Source organism: Phodopus roborovskii, unplaced genomic scaffold (genome assembly GCF_943737965.1).
Source record: "Phodopus roborovskii unplaced genomic scaffold, PHOROB, whole genome shotgun sequence".
Taxonomy (NCBI): domain Eukaryota; kingdom Metazoa; phylum Chordata; class Mammalia; order Rodentia; family Cricetidae; genus Phodopus; species Phodopus roborovskii.
The window spans coordinates 51321104-51338875 of NW_026126433.1; the positions used below are offsets into that span (position 1 = coordinate 51321104).

General features: G+C 42.3%; 1 protein-coding gene across 1 annotated transcript in view; it reads left to right on the forward strand.

The window, feature by feature from the left end:
- Window positions 1-354: 354 nt before the first annotated feature.
- The window catches only part of Tp53bp2 (tumor protein p53 binding protein 2), a 47466-nt gene continuing 30048 nt past the window's right edge, over window positions 355-17772 (forward strand). Inside the window, exons 1-2 of the mRNA XM_051186482.1 lie at window positions 355-620; window positions 17166-17313. Coding sequence (XP_051042439.1) covers window positions 594-620; window positions 17166-17313 — 175 coding nt within the window. The 5' untranslated portion in view covers window positions 355-593. The remainder of the gene's footprint in view (window positions 621-17165; window positions 17314-17772) is intronic.

The window sequence follows — 17772 nt, forward strand, 5'->3', positions numbered from 1 at the left end:
CGGAACTGCCGTGACGGTGAGGGACACAGCCCTGGGCTCCGTCCCCGCGTTTTACGATTATTGTTCTCCTGAGGCACCGCCTTCCCGCGCCTTGGCTCCGCCCGGGGGCGCGCGCACTAGCCGCTCCGCCGCGCCCCTAGCCAACACTTCCCTCCCGAGGGGAGAGGTTCCCACCCCTCCCGCCCCTCCCTCCGGCCCCGCCCCCGAGTCTGCGCATGCGCCCTCGTCACCTGGCCCGGCACTCCCCCTCGCCTCCCTCAAGCCTCCGGGCGCGCCGCGGGCGGGGCCTCGCGGGCGGGGGCGGGGCCAGAGCGCCTCGGCGGGGGCCTGGCCGGGATTAGTTGGTTTCGGAGAGGAGAAGGAGGAGGAGGGAGTCGCGAACGCCGAGACAAAGCCGCGTCGCGTCCCGAGGACCGGCAAGGGGAGTGGGCCGGGGGCTCGGTGACGTCCCGGTCGGCCGAGGGGGTCGGCGCGCCGCTGTCTTGCAACAGGTCGGCTACCGGGCGCGCGGCCTCGTCCTCGCTCGGCTTCCCCGGGCCCGCGACCCCCGGGCCACTTCTGCTCGGCCAGGCCGCGGCCGGACCCCCGCTTCCATGCGGTTCGGGTCCAAAATGATGCCGGTAAGCGGGTGAGCGTGCTGGGGCCGGGGCGTGGGGCCCGGAAGTGTGCGGGGCGCGGGGCCCGGGGCAGCCGAGCCAGTCGAGCTCGGGGCTTCGGGACTCCAGGCTCCATTCCTCCGGGTTCCCTCTTCTGGGTCGCGGTGCTGCCTCGCAGGTCAGGGCGGCAGCCCTGGGCCGCTGCTCCAAACTTTGCCTCTAGGATTGAGACCTTCTGGGGGGTTGTTTTGAAGGTCAAGAGCCGGGGAACCGGGAACCCTATTCTTTTCGTTTGAGCTTTTTACTGGAGTGAAGAATAATGCTTGAAACGGCTGGCTTTTCTTTTTCTTTATTTCTGCTAGTGGATTTTTTTTTTAATCCCCTTGAATTTCGATCTGATGTTGGCGATAGCAGCCAAGTCACCCTATCTCTTTGTGGAAACAGGTTTTAGTAAATGTAGTCTTAAAAGTTTTAGTTGACAGGCAAACTTCTGTGACCCGCTCCCACAGCTTGTTCTGCAAGACCTCCGAGAAAGAGAAGTGAGTGCTTTAGGTATCAGACTTGACTACCAGACCACAGGTGATCAGTAGTTTGGATGGAGATGTTTCCGAAAAGCCACTTTTCTTTAGCGAGCGCGAGATTTGGCTTGTTGTGGTGGCTTCTGTAGTCGTGGATTTCCTCGTGGGTGCTGTGTTTGCTCCTCTCATAGGCAGAATCAATCTTGGAATCAACTTGACTTTTTTTTTTTTTTTTAACAATAATTAACTTTTAAATATTCTTTGGAAAATTAATGTATTCTAACCATATCCATCCATACTCTCCCACCCATGTTCATATAGTTCACTTGTTTAAGAAAACAGAACAAAAAGCCCCTAAACATCTTTATTTTTGCTTTTGTAAAATTCGTGGAATAGAGTGATGAAATTTATGTGGGGGTTATATTTTGTTTTGTTTTTGCACATGCAGAATGTACTGTGTTGTCTCCTTCTCCCTTGTGTTATGAAAGATGTCCTAAATTATTCTGTCTTGTACACATAATAATTTGATTTGGGGGGTTTAGATGTCTTGGGATGGTTTTTAATTGGTAAGAGTCAAGGAATTTGGAATTGTTGGCATTTGTATCTTCTGGCTTATTACTCCTTTATTGAGTTAGGTTTGTGATGGGAATACCTCATAGTAAAGTACATACCTTGATAACGATAGGTTTTGTTAACTTTTTTATTCCTTGTGATTTTATTTCTTTGTTGTGAAAAAGCTTTGTAGGTTGTCTACCAGTTTTTTTTTTTTTTTTTCTGACAGTAAAAGGAAAAGAATAGGTGTTTTTATTGCAATATGACCTCTTCCTGAAAAGTCAGTTTAATATCAAGGTATCCTTTGTTTTTGTTTTGTTTCATGTAGGGATGTTTGTCTCCCAACTGTGTAGCAAATCATCAGAATCTTATAAGAAGTTAGGAATCTTGGGACTAAAGTCACTTAAGTTGTGTAGTTTTGATTGCTTTTCTGATTCAGAATAGAATCTCAATAGAGGTGTAGTGTGCATGATGCCTTTTGGAATTTTGTACAGCATTAGTAATCCCAGATGTTAAAGAAAAAGAAACTGTCTCTTTGCTTCAGCGTGGGTGGTCTGGAAGATTAGTTACTGTTTATGAAGGAAGGGTGCCTGGGTTTGATAGGTGCTACATAAAACTCCTGAATTGGCAACAATAATTACACATGAGATTTTTATTCTGTGATACATAAAAATAGGATAGATTTTCATTTGTGTTCCTTTTACGAAAGATTATTTTGTGTATACAAATGTTTTACTTGCCTGTATATCAGTGTACCATGTGTGTGACTGGTGCCCACAGAGGTCAGAAGAGGTCATCATATCCCCTAGAACTGCAGTTAGGATGGTTGTGAGCTGCTCTGTAGGTGGTGGGAATTGAACCCAGGACCCCTGTAAGAATAACAAGTTCTCTTAACCACTAAGCATCTCTCCAGCACCCAAGCCTCAGGTTGTAAGTGCTTTTGTACTTATATATAGTATACTTATATGCTTATATATAAGGGTACCTGAAAAGAAACTTTGCGTTTTCTGCATGTGTGTTATTCAGAATGAAACCAGGGCCTTGTATATACGCTAAACAGGTACTCTGTCATTGGGCTGTAAAGCCTCTGAAAGTATATTTTGGTTCTTTGAGATAGATCTTGCAATGTAGTACCTTGCTGGCGTGGTACCTACTCTGTAGCCCAGGCTGCCCTATAGCTCACATCGATTCTCTTGCATCAGCATCTGGAATGCATGGATAATAGACATGACCACCATTCCTGGCTTAAAACTATCTTCTTAAATGTGGTTTTCATCTTTAGCTTTTAATATGCTTGGATTTTTATTCTGAGTAAGGTTCTGTTGTATTTTGTTTGTTACTTTGGAAAACTAAAAGTTTATCAGGAAAAGCATCACACTAATGGAAAGACGGACACTCGGAGTGTAGACCAGTTGCCTTGCTGTGCCTTTTTAATGTGGTAAAAACGTTTAAAATTTTATCTGTCTAATCGTTTTCAAAGACAGTTTTGTGGCACCAGGTACATTCTTGGTTTGTTTGGGAAGGCATTCTGGAGTTGTAATGCATTATATTAAATACATACAGACAAAATGGTGTTCAAGTAGTACAGACTCAAGTAGTTTTCCTTTATGTGGGACGTGAAGTGATAATTGGTTACAAAGCCAGAAGTGAAGATGCATTTTAGCAGACTAACTAAAAATAACAGAATCACAGTGGAGCTAATGATAGGGTACCTCACAAGTGGCATGATGACTACTCTTGTTTTTTTCCCAGATACCTGTCATGGTTAGCATCTCTTCTACTGTGCTATCTCCACCACTTAGTGAGGAGAAGCTGATTTTATAGTTGACACCTTACCTTCATTTAAGAAGGGTTATTTGTACTTGGACTTCGTGGCTTTTTAGTTTTCCATTCATTGTAACTGATTTTCTAATGGAGGCAATTATCCAAAACAAAAATTCTCACCCACTTGAAAATGATACTTGAAAATTATGACTTTCATGTTGTGAAGTATTATAGCTCACAAAAATAATGTGTTTACAAAAGAGTTCATCCAACTCTGAAAGCCTTTATTGCTCTTTTCAGAAAACAGTTTCATTAAAATGTTAGTTCACATCTGCTATTGAAATGGTAAATTAAAAAGCAGAATATACCAGTGTCCCATAGAAGGCCAGAGGGCTTGGATTTGTCTCTGTAGCACATTTGGACATACTTGGGTAGACAGTGTTGGTCTGTATTATCCCGCAGTGCCTTGTACACAGAATGAAGAACTGAACTTGAAAAATGATTTCATTTTAATTATGTTTAAATAGTAGCATGTACTTACCTGGTGTTGACTGTTTTGCATGTGCAATCAAACCAAATGTCATCAGTTTAAAAAGCTCAGTTAACCTGACCGTGGTTAGTTTTAAATTTGTGACATTTTTCCTGTCCGTGCTGCAGGGACCTAATTACTTGGAGTTGTTTTGTAGTGCTGGAAAACCAAGCCTGTTCTACTCTGTAGTTTCACTCTGCAGACCAAAATCAGAACTTCTGCTTAAGTACTGTATTTTCAAAAGCCCGGTTTTATTTTGCTAGTATTTTCCAAAACTTTTTTTAAACTTAAAAAAAAAAATCTTTTAAGTTACAGATGTGGGGCCTGGAGAGATGGCTCAGTGGTTGAGAGTACTGTCTGCTCTTCCAGAGAACCTAGGTTCAATTCCCAGTACCCACCTGTATGGCAGCTGTAATTCCACTTCCAGGGATCCAATGCCCTTGCACAGACAAACCTGGAGGCAAAACACCAAAGCACAAATAAATAAATATTAAAAAGAGTTACAGATATGGAGCATTGAACCAGTGTAAAACTGTGTAAATTCTGTTCTCTGAAAGAATTTCTTCCAGCTGACTAGGAGTATATATAAGAAGGTAGTACATGTGGATTTTTTTTTTTTTTTTCCCTTTCAGGATGAAGTTTAGGCTGTTCTTAAAGATGAGTTCCTATCTCAAGAGTTATAATTTTCAAAGGCCATTGAATCATCTATTTTAAAAAATGTGTGAAAGACCTCACATTTCATGTGTTTCAGTTTTGTGGCCTTGTGACTTCAATTATATTATGTGTGATTTCACATTTGAAATTTTCTGATTTTTTTTTTTTTGCCTTTTAGAGAAATCAGACATAGTATAAAGAACTGTAAGCAAGTATGCACTGTCCCATATTTTAAAAATTAAAGAGAAGGGACTTTGGAGGGTCATTCTTACTCTTCTAGGAAGAGCTGGCATCCCCCTTCCCAGCAGACTCTAGGAACAATGAGGACTTTCTATGCTGGAGCTTTTAAGGAATACTTTGCCCTTTATCTCTGGGTGATCTAGGGCAGGTGGCACGCCTTTAAAAGGCACACAGAGCCCTTGTGAAGAAAAGCCCAGATGGACTGGGTTTTCTTCAGCTCAAACAGGAGAACTCTGTAGCAGTGCATGCTGCTCTGCTATGTTGTCCTGTGTTATAAGCCTCTCCCTAGGTTTCTCCACTGACAAGTGTCTCACAGAAGCATAGGCTGTAAGAGTTTAGGAATCTGGAGTGTTCTGTTCAGTTCATGCCACTTAATCAAGCCAAACACATTTTAAGCACTGGATTTTGATAGTGTGCTAGGTACTAAACAGAGCGTTTTTCTCTTATCAGTTAGAATTGAAAAAAGTAGATAAAGTGGGTACATTTGAGGTTTATTCTTTTTTTTTTTCTTATTACATATCCATCCCAGTTCCCCCTCCCTCCCTCTCCCCCACCCTCCCACTTCCCCTCCCCACTCCACATGTAGAGTGAGTGATGCCTTCCAGGAGGGGTCATCTAAATCTTTCAAATCATTTGGAGTAGGGACTAGGCCCTTCCTCCTGTTGAGGTGTATTTTTATTTGGAGTGGTAAGTAAGACTTTTAGGATTCTGCATCTGTCCTGGATGTAGAGGTGTTGGTCACAGGTGCTCCTTAGAACATCACCAAACACTGAGTACTGTTTTATCAGAGAAGTAAGTGCCAAGTCCAAGGTTTGGATTGTGGGAAGAAACTTAGCAAGTATGGTTTTTGATGGTTTTTCTTTTTTTTTCTATGTAAAATAATTGAAAAGTTTTCTTATTTAGATTATACTAGCACCAAATTATCAATGAAAATAAATGCTCAGTAGACTGATCATAACTACTGAACTTCCGAAACACATATTAAGTGCTTTCTTAGAAAAGATTTAAAACGATTTAATTTTAAAAAACTGTGTATTTGTGTGTTTCTGTGTGAGGGTGTGTGCATATGCATAAGTGCAGGTGCCTGTAGAGGCCAGAGGGGTCAGATCCCCTGGAGCTGGAGACTCAGGTGGTTCACAACCTGGGTGCTGGGAATTGAGACAAACTGTTTGAAAACCTGGAATTGGAGGTGGGGTGAGGCAGGGGGTGGGAAACCTAGCTTCCTTGCAGGTCAGTCAAAAAGCTTTTATCTAGATCCCCTTTGTCTAACACGGCCCCGTGACCTAGAGACCTAGCTAGTCTCCTTGATCTTTCCATTCTCATGCAACAGAATTTGGAACAGGTGTTTCATTAATTTGCTTCTGGCCATTCTATTGAAGTGAGATTTGAACTAGGTGTTTGCAAATATATGCTCTGTTCAAGCTTACAAACACTTGGGCTATACTTGTAGAGCAAACATTTACCATGTTATTTTGGCTAATAGCTAATGATAACTTCAAAAATTGTGCTCCAGAGGCTGGGGCACTTGCTGCTCTTCCAGAGGCCTGGATTTGGCTTCCCAGCACCCTAGTCAGGTGGCTCACAACAGCTCCTGCCTCTGGGAATCCAGTGACCATTTCTGGTCTCTACAGGCACCTGCACACTCATGCATCCACTCTCTCACACACATATAAACATAAACAGAAATAAATCTTAAAAATTCTCTCCAGAATGTAGCTAATTTTTGAAATAGAAAAAGAAAACAGATATTTCTATTTCTATTTAAGTGAGAAAATTGGTAAAGCTCTTACCAAGTTCCTATTGAAAGGGAAGTGGTTATCTGCCCCTAAGTAGAGAAGTATCTCTTTGACCTTTTTTTAAAAAAAAAATTCCTGCTCCACTACTATAGAGAGTTCAGATTTTTCTCATTCATAGGGAGAGAGAAGGGACTTAGTAATTATCTTTTTACGAGGTATATTTAATAAATCTGCAGTGGTAGTTTTAAACAGGGTGTGAAGGAGATGGTGTTGAAAACAAAACAAAACAAAAGGGATGAAGGGACTAGAGGCACTGGGAGGTCTTGATGAAGACACTGAAATGGCTGGGCCCATTCTACAACCATTTCCAGTTGGTTGGGTTGTGCAAAGGGCCCTGAAGAAGTGTTGAGATGGTGGTAGGGAGGGAGCACCGCTTCTTGTGTTCTCAGGACTGTCTGGGTGCTGAGGACAGTGAGGACTGCTTTGGATGGAATCATAATTGGATCATGTCTCCTCATTTATTTCTCATGATGGTTGTTTGGGGCCAGCACATGTTTAATACGTGGTCAGTGAATGTCCACTGCATTTCAGGCTCTTTTCTGAGTGTCATGGATGCAGGACAACTTTCAGGGAACCTACTTTTCACGGAGCTTGGGGAGGTTGAGACACATGTGAAAGAAAGTTATGGCATTAGATGGGATGTAAGTCAGGCTAATGTGACTGGGTGGCTGCTTTACATCCGGTGGCCAGGGACGTGACATTTCTGCTGTGTCTGTATGGCGGGAAGAAATGAACACTGAAGATTTCCACATGGAACATTTCCAGTGGACAGAATTGCTTGTGTCTGGGGCAGATGCTCATTGTGAACTATTGGAAACCAGCTAGACCAGAGCTGTGAGGGCAGGGAGAGTGGCAGGAAGTGATGCAGAGAATTGGCAGCATGTAGATTTTCTGTGGAAGGGGTGCAATAGCCACTGGAGGGGTGCAGGATAGTGAGAGTTGGCATGATCTGATGACTAGGGAAACTTGTTCTTTGGCTGTAGGGAGAAAGAATTCTAGGGGTGCTATGGTGGATGACTGGGAAAAGGCTTCAAGAACCCTGTGGGAAATGAACAAAAGGGACACCTTGCTACGCGAAGGGCCCGCTGGTGGTAGGAACTGGTTTTAGATTAATGTCTACAGCTTGCCACTTGCTCTGCTAGCTTGCCTTAGGTGACATAAAGAGGTCTGTGATGTGAGAGGAGAAACAGTAGACTTTCTAGGGTTGGGAATCAGAATAAGGTGGGAATAGAGTTCCTTACCTGTCATTCACTTCTTCTCTTCCCATTCCATATTGGGGATTCCATTTAGGGCCTTGCACATGCTACCCACAGTGCTCTCTCTTTAAACATAAACACCCCGTGATTATTTTAAAAATATGTTTCGTCTACATGTATGTCTGTTTACCATGTGTATGCCTAGTGAGGCCAGAAGACAGTGTTGGATCCCCTGGAACTGGAGTTACAGTTGTGAGCCACCACGTGGGTGCTGGGAATTGAGCTCAGGCCCTCTGAGGAGCAGTCAGTGCTCTTAACCACTGAGCCATCTCTCTGGCCCCACAGTTTGCTTTTTACTTTTGAGATAGGAGCTCTATAAATTGCTCCTGGTAGTTCTTAAATATACAGTCCTCTTTTCTCGGCTTCCTAAATACCCAGCTGGTGTATAGCATGTGCTACCAGGCCCAGATCAGTTCTTTAGTTCTCATATTAACATGTCCTTACAGCCTTGTAAGTGCCTTAGGAAGCGTTTGACCGTGGTGGAGCCATGTTGCTCCAGCAGCTTCAGATGCTGCCTAACTGCTTCTTGATTTTCTTTTGTTTTGAAATCAGTGCTATGTTTATGTTCCTAACGTAGGTACAAAGTAAGCAGAGATCTAAGGAAAACAAGTCAAGCTGACTTTTAAAGACTATCTCCATGTTTTCTCCATGCCACAAGCTATAGATGACGATAGGTAGTCTGTGAGATGCAGGTAATTTTTGATAAATGTGTTCATTTTATGAAGTAGAGACACTATTCATTTTCTATCTGTTGTGTGTCAGGGGGATTATGCATGCCATGGTGCACTTGTGGGTGCTAGACAGCTTTCAGGGGAGAAGGTTCTCTTCCAGTGGGTTCTGGAGATCCATCATGGGCTGCCAGGGATGAACAACAAGCACTTTTATCTGCTGAGCTGTCTTGCTGGCCCCAACACTATTATTTCAAGGTAGCTCCATGCTTTGGTATTTTGTTGCTCTTTAGAGCCAGAGATTTATGTTCCTTCCTTCCTTTGCTTTGCTTTCAGCCATTTGGTCCATGTGCATGTAGACCCTTTATGTCCGGTCTCTTTTTTCTTGGGCTTTTATGCAATGCTCACCTTGATCATTATTTTTGCTTCAATCTATACAAAATTATGTATTCCTTTTTTCTCCAGGATCTTTCAAGACAGGCCCCTAATACAGCCTAATAAATACCTTAGCTAGCCAGATAACAAGTTTCTTTGTTTTCTAGCCCAAATGAAATCAAGGCTTTTTATGTCATTTCAGAAGTTTTAGCTGCTTATAGGAATTGACCAAAAGATTGAGAATACCAAAGTTGGCATTTAGAAGGGAGCATCTGGTCACCCTTACTGCTATCTTGTTCTCCTAAGGAATCTCATTAGGGTGCCACAGGACTTACAGGGTGTTTGGTTTTTCTTTTGCTCACAGCAAGTGTATCCTTTTGCATCTTGCTGTCTTTAGCTAGCTCTACCCCACCAGACTCTTCCATCTTTCTGTGTGAAAGGCAAACAAATAAGTAAAACAATTGTAATAACAAGGTAGCAATACAATGCCTACTTTAGGGAGAGCATAGCAACATAGCAAGAAGAATCTATTTAGTGTGTATTCTGCTCCTTTTAATTTATTTGTGATTATGACAGCTACTGGAAAGCAGAGTGACCTCAAGGGGCATTGCTTTGGATGATGCATTTAAACTTTTGACTGAATTCAGTTTTAAGTATAGTTGAAAAGAAAGTTCAAATTTGTCTCCACATAGGCATTATTGTATCCTTTTCATTTGAGACATTATCTGGCTTTGGAAATGCTCACATTGAAGTCATGCCATGTGTTTATGGATAAATATTTCTTGACACACACATAATGACCATTATGTTCTAGTCCCCTGCCAGCGTTCCCATCCTCCATGGAATGTTAATCCCTGACTCTGTGTCATTAGCTCACTCAGGCAGACACAGATTGCAAAGGTACTGTGTGTAAGTCTGAGTGAACTTGGGGAGTGGGATGTACTAGGGGAAGAGTCAGTGGATGAATGGCTAAGAAGCATTTCCCTCTGCTGCACTTGGGTGTTTGTGTAGGAGCAGCTACAGGACGTTTTATGGTCTGAGTTAGCCTTCAACAACAGGGAGTGGGCAGTGGCTGCAGATGAGCTATTCTAGGAGAGAAGTGAGGTGTGGGTTTTAGATTTCTTACTTGGTGACATGAAGCTATTACTGTGGAGCTGATCATTTGATGTAAGTTTTAGGTATTTTTTTTCCTTCTTCTTCTTCATACAGGCTATTACCGTGTAACCAGACTGACCTGGAATTTGGGATGATCCTTGTGCTGAGATTATAGGTGTGAGCTACCATACTCAGCTGAGCTTTAAGCACATAGTAACCCAGGCACAAAAACCTCCAAAATATGAGATCTTTTGAGTTTGAGGGTGTCATGAGTAGTAAATTTCACCCCTGACCTCATGTGAAGTCCTGCAGTTAAGAAGGCAGCCTTTATGCTGTGTGTAGGTATACGTAAACACACAACTTTCATGTTTGTACTTGAGTCTCTTAAAAATAAGATCTTCATGGGTATTTGCAAATATCCCAGAATACAGAAACAAAGCAAATTCTGGAACATTTGTAGTCCTAAGCCTTTTGGGTAAGGAATACTCAAATTTTATTTCCAATTAAATTGGAATTATCTGAAGTTAGAATACACAACCTGCTCTAATGACTTCCTCAGGAATAAAGCCTCACTCCTTATTCCTTTAAAAATAAACATTTTATTTGTTTATTATTTTTATGTGTATGGGTGTTGTGTTTAGATGTATGTTTGTGTACTGTGAGCATGCAGTGCCCATAGAAGGCCTGAACAAGCAGGGACTGGAGTTACAGACAGTTATGAGCTGCCATATGGGTGCTGGGAATGAAATCAGGAAGAGCAGCCAGCACTTAAAATTGCCGAGCTGTGTGTCCCATTTAACACTTTTGATCCTTGACCGCAATTCGTCAGTGTATTATTAATCTTTTTTCTGCCCTGAAGAAGGCAGTTTTCATCCCTGCATTTCTATTACTTGAACTGTGTTTGCTTGGTAAGCTCTCAGTATATGAATTTAGTAAGGAGTTGGGGTTGAGTGGGAGACAGAACCAGGAGCTTCTTTGGAGTGACTGTCTTTGATAAGACACCATGTGGAAAGCTGCCTATATATAGAATGGTTATGTTACCAGACAGCAAAGACCAGCAGATGCCTTGCTTATAAACACTATTTTTCATATACAGTGCTCTTTTGCATTAATTGAAACAATCACAATTTATTATGTAACTTGCCTTGTTGGTGTTTTAGGAAATGGCCATCTACTCTACATGGTATGGAATGAAAGACAACATATTTTATGTATGATTAGCTTTCTCACAGAGTATTGTTTAAATTGATGCTTCATGGTTAATAGCCAAGTTCTAACTTTTTATAAGTGGCCCAAGAAATAGTTGATCATGTAAAAAAAAAAAAAAAAAAAAAAAAAAAAAGGTCATTGGCTATGAGTCTGTGTTTTTTCTTTAAATAACTCAAATTTGGCGGATAGAAACTGATAGACTTAGGTTAAAAGTATGCCAGGATAAAAAGCAATGCATTTAGTGAGCATAGAAGAATTTTAATATGATTGACTCTTAATAGAAGGTTGGTAGATGAGGATTTTCAACGTAGCTTGACAGTCCAGAGTAGACTCTAGGTGGGGAAAGAGCTTGGCAAGCATGTTAGTAGTGATCTTTCATGAACTGTGTTACAGCTAGGATGTCCTCAGGGAGACAGGGAAGGGATACAAAGATGAAGCATGCCTGGGACTTCTGAAGGAGGTCCATATCTACTAAGACCCACGTGCTACCCTCTCAGATTGGGGTGATCCCACAATGGCTTCATGCATAAGCTGGGGCAGAACATGCTTGCCTGGGGAAGCTAGTGACTTGCTCTGGTATACTCCTGCCAGCAGAGTAAACACAGGAGCAAGAGACTGGCTGGAATGACTGTTAGAAACTCCACTAGAAACTTTTTCAAGTGTTGTGTAGCTGTGTTTGGGCTCAAGTCCCCATGAGAGTTTGAGAGATGGAAGGGAAAACTTTGGTTGTTGTTGTTGGTTGTGTGTGTGTGTGTGTGTGTGTGTAACCCAGGTCCTGGCACATGGTAGACCTTTGCTCTGCTCCTGAGCAATACTGTAGTCCTTAATGTTATTTTTTTAATTAAGAATTTAATATTATGGTGTGTCTCACATACATGCATGCGCACTCACACACACAACAACCTTGTGGAGACATTCCTCCCTTCCCTGCTCTGTGTGTGTCCTGGGCCTCAAATTCAGGTGGTTAGGCTTGTGTTGTAACTTATCCACTGAGCCATCTCATTGGCCCTGCTGTTCCTTCAGTCCTCTCTCTGGGGGATGGGAAGATGGGTCCTTGGGTAAAGTGCTTGCTGTGAAAGTATAAGGACTTGAACTTGGATTTCCCCAGCATTCACATAAAAGCAGGGCTTGGCAGTGCACAACTGTAGCTCCAGTACTGGGGAGCAGAGATAGGTGGTGGGGGTGGGGGTAGCCAGTCTAGCCAGTTGGTCAGTTCTAGGTTCGGTGAGAGATGCTGTCTCAAAATGTAAGCTGAAGAGTGATAGAGCACCACACTTGATGTCAGCCTCTAGCCTCCATGTGGTATGCATTTGTTCTTTTTAGTTTGCTCATTTTTCTTGGAAGAGCAGGTTTTTCTCCTTGCACACCCGACCTCCTGTAGGTAAGCCTAGGGTAAGTGTGCATTGTCACAGATGCCAGCTCTGAAGGTGTGGTCAGCCTCTACTTCTTGTCTGTTACAACGAACTTCTTAGACCCAGGCTCCAGTTTTCATCTCCTCTGACTTCACCGAATGAATATGGCTGCTGAGGTGGGTCAGTGAGTAAAGGTTCTTGTCGCCACCCTGAAAACTGGAGTTTTATCCCAAGGAGCCATATGGTGGGAAGAGAAAACCAATGCCTGCAGGTTGTCTTTTGGCCTCTACACATACAGGGATTCATGTATATGCTACCTCCAATCAATAAACAAATAAGTAAATAAATAATTTAGAAAATCAAGTGAATAAACTCTGACTCAGAGTACATTTCTTTCAGTGCCCTAGCCAATGCTCTGTGTGTCCTCTTGGAAAGGTTGCTCCTACTTCCATCTGAAATAACTTCTCTTTGAAAATGAGGCATCCTTCTGTCAGTGACAGAACATTAATTACAGTGACTGCATGCTCCATCACAATGGAGCTTTAAACTAAGTCTGTGGTTTGTTCTTTTTAACTGAAGATTATCTGTGCTTCTGACAGTTCTGTGTAGATACGGCTTTGGCACAAATTACTGTGCATTGTTCCTGGGGTTGCGTTTTATTTTTCCTTCATGTTTTCCCCTCTGAGATTGTCATTGTAAGAGACAGACACAAACAGTAATCACACTAGGTGTGCTTTCAAGCTGTAAATTATTTTAAAAATTTCAACAATATAATAGTTAGCTTGGAACTTAAAATTCTCCTGCCTCTGCTTTCCAAGTGTGAATGCAACCATATCTAACTTTAAAATTTGTTTGATTTTTTCATCATGTCACCTGATCTGAATGAACGCTCCTGCCACACACAGGTAGTTTAACCTGCTGCCACTCCCCTCCCCCTTCACCTCTCCAAGTAATGGAAGGAGAAAGGAATTGGTATTTATTGGAAACAAGTCTGCATTTCATTCTCTTTACAGCATTTAAAATACAGGTTGTCACATTAAAATCCATTATTGTGGCTAGGTTTTAAGATTAGAGATTTGAAGTTACAGTTAACCTTTATAATGGGTGAATACTGAGGATAAGGGAGTGTTTGACATAATTTTAAAAGAATGTTTCAAAGGTATGAAAGCTTCATTTTGTCATTTAGTTTTCACATCTGAGAGGAGGAGGTAATTATCTTTTTCCTGAGCCCTTGGCAACCATGTTGTTATTATTATTTAATTATTTGCCTCCTGGGGGGGGGAGTCTCATAAATTACAGTCCAAATTTCCTGTTTCCTTGCTTTGGCCTTTCATAGTGGTTCTTGGTAGGTTTGTAGACCAGTTGTGTATCATCCAGGACTTGTTAGGAACGGAGCAGGAGTCTCAGTTCCCTTCCCATAAAGACTTGCATGCTGGTTTCTGCTTGCTTCTGTAATCTTTTCTTCTTCCTCTCTCCACAGAGACCTCATCTTCCACACATGTGACCAAGTGTTGCCTCCCGGGACCTTGTTCTCTGTGTGACATACTTGCCCAACCTTAGCTAGGCTTGCGTTTCTTTTAGATGGTGGCTGCCTGCTTAAGAGCCCTCCCAGCATTGTGGAGAGGAGCTCAGCTCTTTGGCTGTCATTTTGTTCCCCCACAGCTCCCTCCTCTGTCTCACCTTGTACCTTACACCAGACTTCTTTTTGGGGTTGCTCAGTGGGAAAGAGGAGAGAGAGGGAGCTCCTCCCCGTGTCTTTTCCACATAGATTTTTATGTTCTTCTGTCATCCCCTTCTCTCCCTCCTGCCGCATTTTGTTCCTATTTCATCAGATTGTTTTTACATTACAGTCCAGACCATAGGTCATCTATAAATGTTGGATGGATACAAAGGACATTGATCTGAAGTAGAATGGTGGTGGCCAGGTATCTCCAGCCTATAGCTTCCTGTATACTGTATACAAGGCCATTTAGGGATGGCTCAGCAGTTAAGAGCACTGGCTGTTTCTTCCAGAGGTCCCGAGTTCAATTTCCAGCAACCACATGGTGGCTTACAAACATCTATAACAAGATCTTCTGCCATGGCTGAATGCTGTATATGTAATAAGTAAATCTTAAAAAAAAAAAAAAAAAAAAAAAAAAAAAAAAAAAAAGAAGAAAAGAAAAAAAAAATGAGTGTGGGGTTCTCATTCCATCTGTCATAGAAGCCAACAAAATGCCATTGCTGGTCCGCATGGAGAACTTTAGCACAGGCACAGATCACTACAGCTAGTTTATGGGCAAGGAGGGTGTTGGCTCAGGCACTTGCCATTTCCACCAGTGTTGGAACACTTCTCTCATATTCTTATTCTTTTAAATAACAGAGCCATTGGTTTTCAGAAAGTAACAGGCTAGACTGCTGTTAACTTGGGATGGCTGGCTAAGTGGAAGACTTGCTCATACTGTCCCGCTGAGAGCATTGACAGCTTGAAGAGCAGAGGATGGATCAGAAGGAGTTGTGCTGCTCTGACCTTGCTTCAGTAACCAAGGAGACCACTGCTCTGAGCCTTTTCTTCATTGAGAAAGAGAAAATAATACCTGTTCTGTTTGTATGAGAGTTGGTTTAAGTATGATGGATAATGCCTGTGACAGAAGCTGGCAAGACAGAGCACAGAGGGGCTGTTACATACCTGTTTATTTGCTGATGCACTGTGTTTAGTGCATGTTTTTCTGACTGGTGTTACTATAATTTAATAAATGGCTTCAAGTCCTATGCTTACAATGAAAACAGTTTCTACTTTGGAAACTTTAAACTTCAGAGAGTTTTGGTGTGGGTAGGAGTTTGAAGAAATACTACTTTATACTTTGTTGCTGTGGTTGGGTATGCTGGGTCTTAGCAACAGAGTAGCATCTGAGATCTTGGTTAATCTTTAGTTTTCCCAGTGTTGTTAAGGTGCTGTGTGTAAGGAGCTTATGTGCTGCCTCGTTGGTTGAGTGCTACAGTCACCAGAATGCACAGAGCCTGAGATAATTAGCTTGAACACTTTCAGTTCATACTAAGGGTCTTGGCAGCACCCCCTCCCCCTTAAATGAGCTCTTTACTGTTTTAGCAGAATCCACTTTTACTGCTTCTGGATTACGTTGTGAAAGGTGTTTATGTAAATTAAGAGATGCATTTGCAAAAAGTGGAGGTGAAGTCCCCAGGGAAACCGGCTTTAGCATTCTGAGGAGCAGAGCCCACCCAGGTGCCTCCAAATCTTCAGGTCCCCACTGTGATATCTGAGTGAATTTCTGTCACTGTACCTCCTCTGGGATGATGAGTCAGGTGACTTTTGGCAAACCCTGTAACTCTCATGGTACTATGACCAGAGTGTAGGTTCTGCTCACTCTGCTTTTTTCCTATTGTAGTCATAAACCCCATACTTTGTTTGAGACAGGCTATTTGTTTGCTTGTTTCAGACTGGTTTTGTCTGTGTAGCCTGGGCTGCCTGGAATTTGGTCTGGATACCAGGCTATCCTCGAACTCAGAGATCACCTGCCTCTGCCTCCTGAGTGCTGGGATTAAAGTCGTGCACCATCACTGCCTGGTTAACCCCATATTTTGTCAGTGGTCACCATGTCTGAAAGACAATATCTTTATTGTTTTTCAAGTTCCTGTGGTCTCTGCATTCCTTTTTCATTCAGAGTGAAAGTGGGATAACTCCTTACAAATGTTATTCTTCATACTGATATGTACTAATTCACATGGAGTAGGTGTTCATGGGATTGGATGAACAGGGTTTTCTGACTTGCATTGCCATCAAACATTTATTTGCAGCTTGTTGGTTTCTTTAGCATTAGGGATTAACAACATATTAAAGTAATTGAATAGGCATACTTTGGGAGCAATGTTTTTTAAGATGTTTATTTTTTACTAGGAGAAAGATTTACAGCAAGTTGGACTGAATTTATATAAAAGATCAGTTAGTTTCTGGAATACTGTTAATTTCTACTTGTTAGTGAAATTTAATACTTTAGGTATTGGATTTGATTAAAACATTTTAATTTAAATTTTTTGGGAATAATTTATGCATGTGTTCTGGCTCCTGTTTCTTATCCCCCACTATCAGAATATGTACTTGACTCCATTTTTATATGTCCTTCCAAAAAGAAGTGCACCAGTATGTATATGTGTGTAACTTTACTCCTGAAGAGTTACAGTCCAGAATTCCCAAACTAAGCAATCCTGCCTCAGATTTCTGAGTAGCTTAGACTATAAGCAAATCTGGCATGTATGGCATTCTTTAATTAACTGTGAAAAGATTTATGAAAAGATCTATTTGATGTTGTGGTCTAGCTAAGTTTTTGCTTAAACAAATAGTACAAATGAAACTGGCAGAAAGAGATTTGCTTTGTCCTTCTCTGTGGAGGCTGCCCATGACTGTCTGTGGAGTTTCCCCTTCAGCCAGCAGTGTTTGGGGAAGGACAGAGACCCTGTGCTTTGGGCCTAGCCAACCCCCTCCATTTTATTTCAGGTCAGGGATCTAAAGGGAATGAATGCTACCTGGGCAGGCAAGACTGGTGATGGTTTCCCTGTGTTTCAGATGTTCCTGACAGTGTACCTCAGTAACAGCGAGCAGCACTTCACAGAAGTTCCTGTTACCCCGGAGACAATCTGCAGAGATGTGGTGGATCTGTGCAAAGAGCCTGGCGAGAGCGACTGCCACTTGGCTGAAGTGTGGTGTGGCTCTGGTATGAACCTGGCTTTCTGTTTGAGTTCTGCTGTCTTTTGTTGCTTTTGGGTTCTAGGATTGGCACTGTGGGAATACTTGTTTTCACCTACAGACGGTAGGATAGGCTGCATGTTGTTAGGAGGTCATATTGCTCCAACTTTTTGGTGACATAAAACCTTTTGCTCTTTTCCTGCAACAGAAGGAAGTCACTGAACAAGTGTTAGTGGTCACAGGTCTTAGGGCAGATGTCAAATGTGTTGGGTGGAAGCTTCTGGGGTATTGTTATGGTCAAGTATTTGGTGCTCAGAAGTTGTTGGTTTTGAGTTTGTTTGTTTTGTATGTTCAGGCTTTCCTTGCTGGACATTAGGGCACACACCTTCCATCCTAGCACCTAGGAGGCAGAGGCAGGTGGATCTCTGTGAGTTTGAGGCCAGCCTGGTCTACAGAGTGAGTTCTAGGACAGCCAGCGCTGCACAGA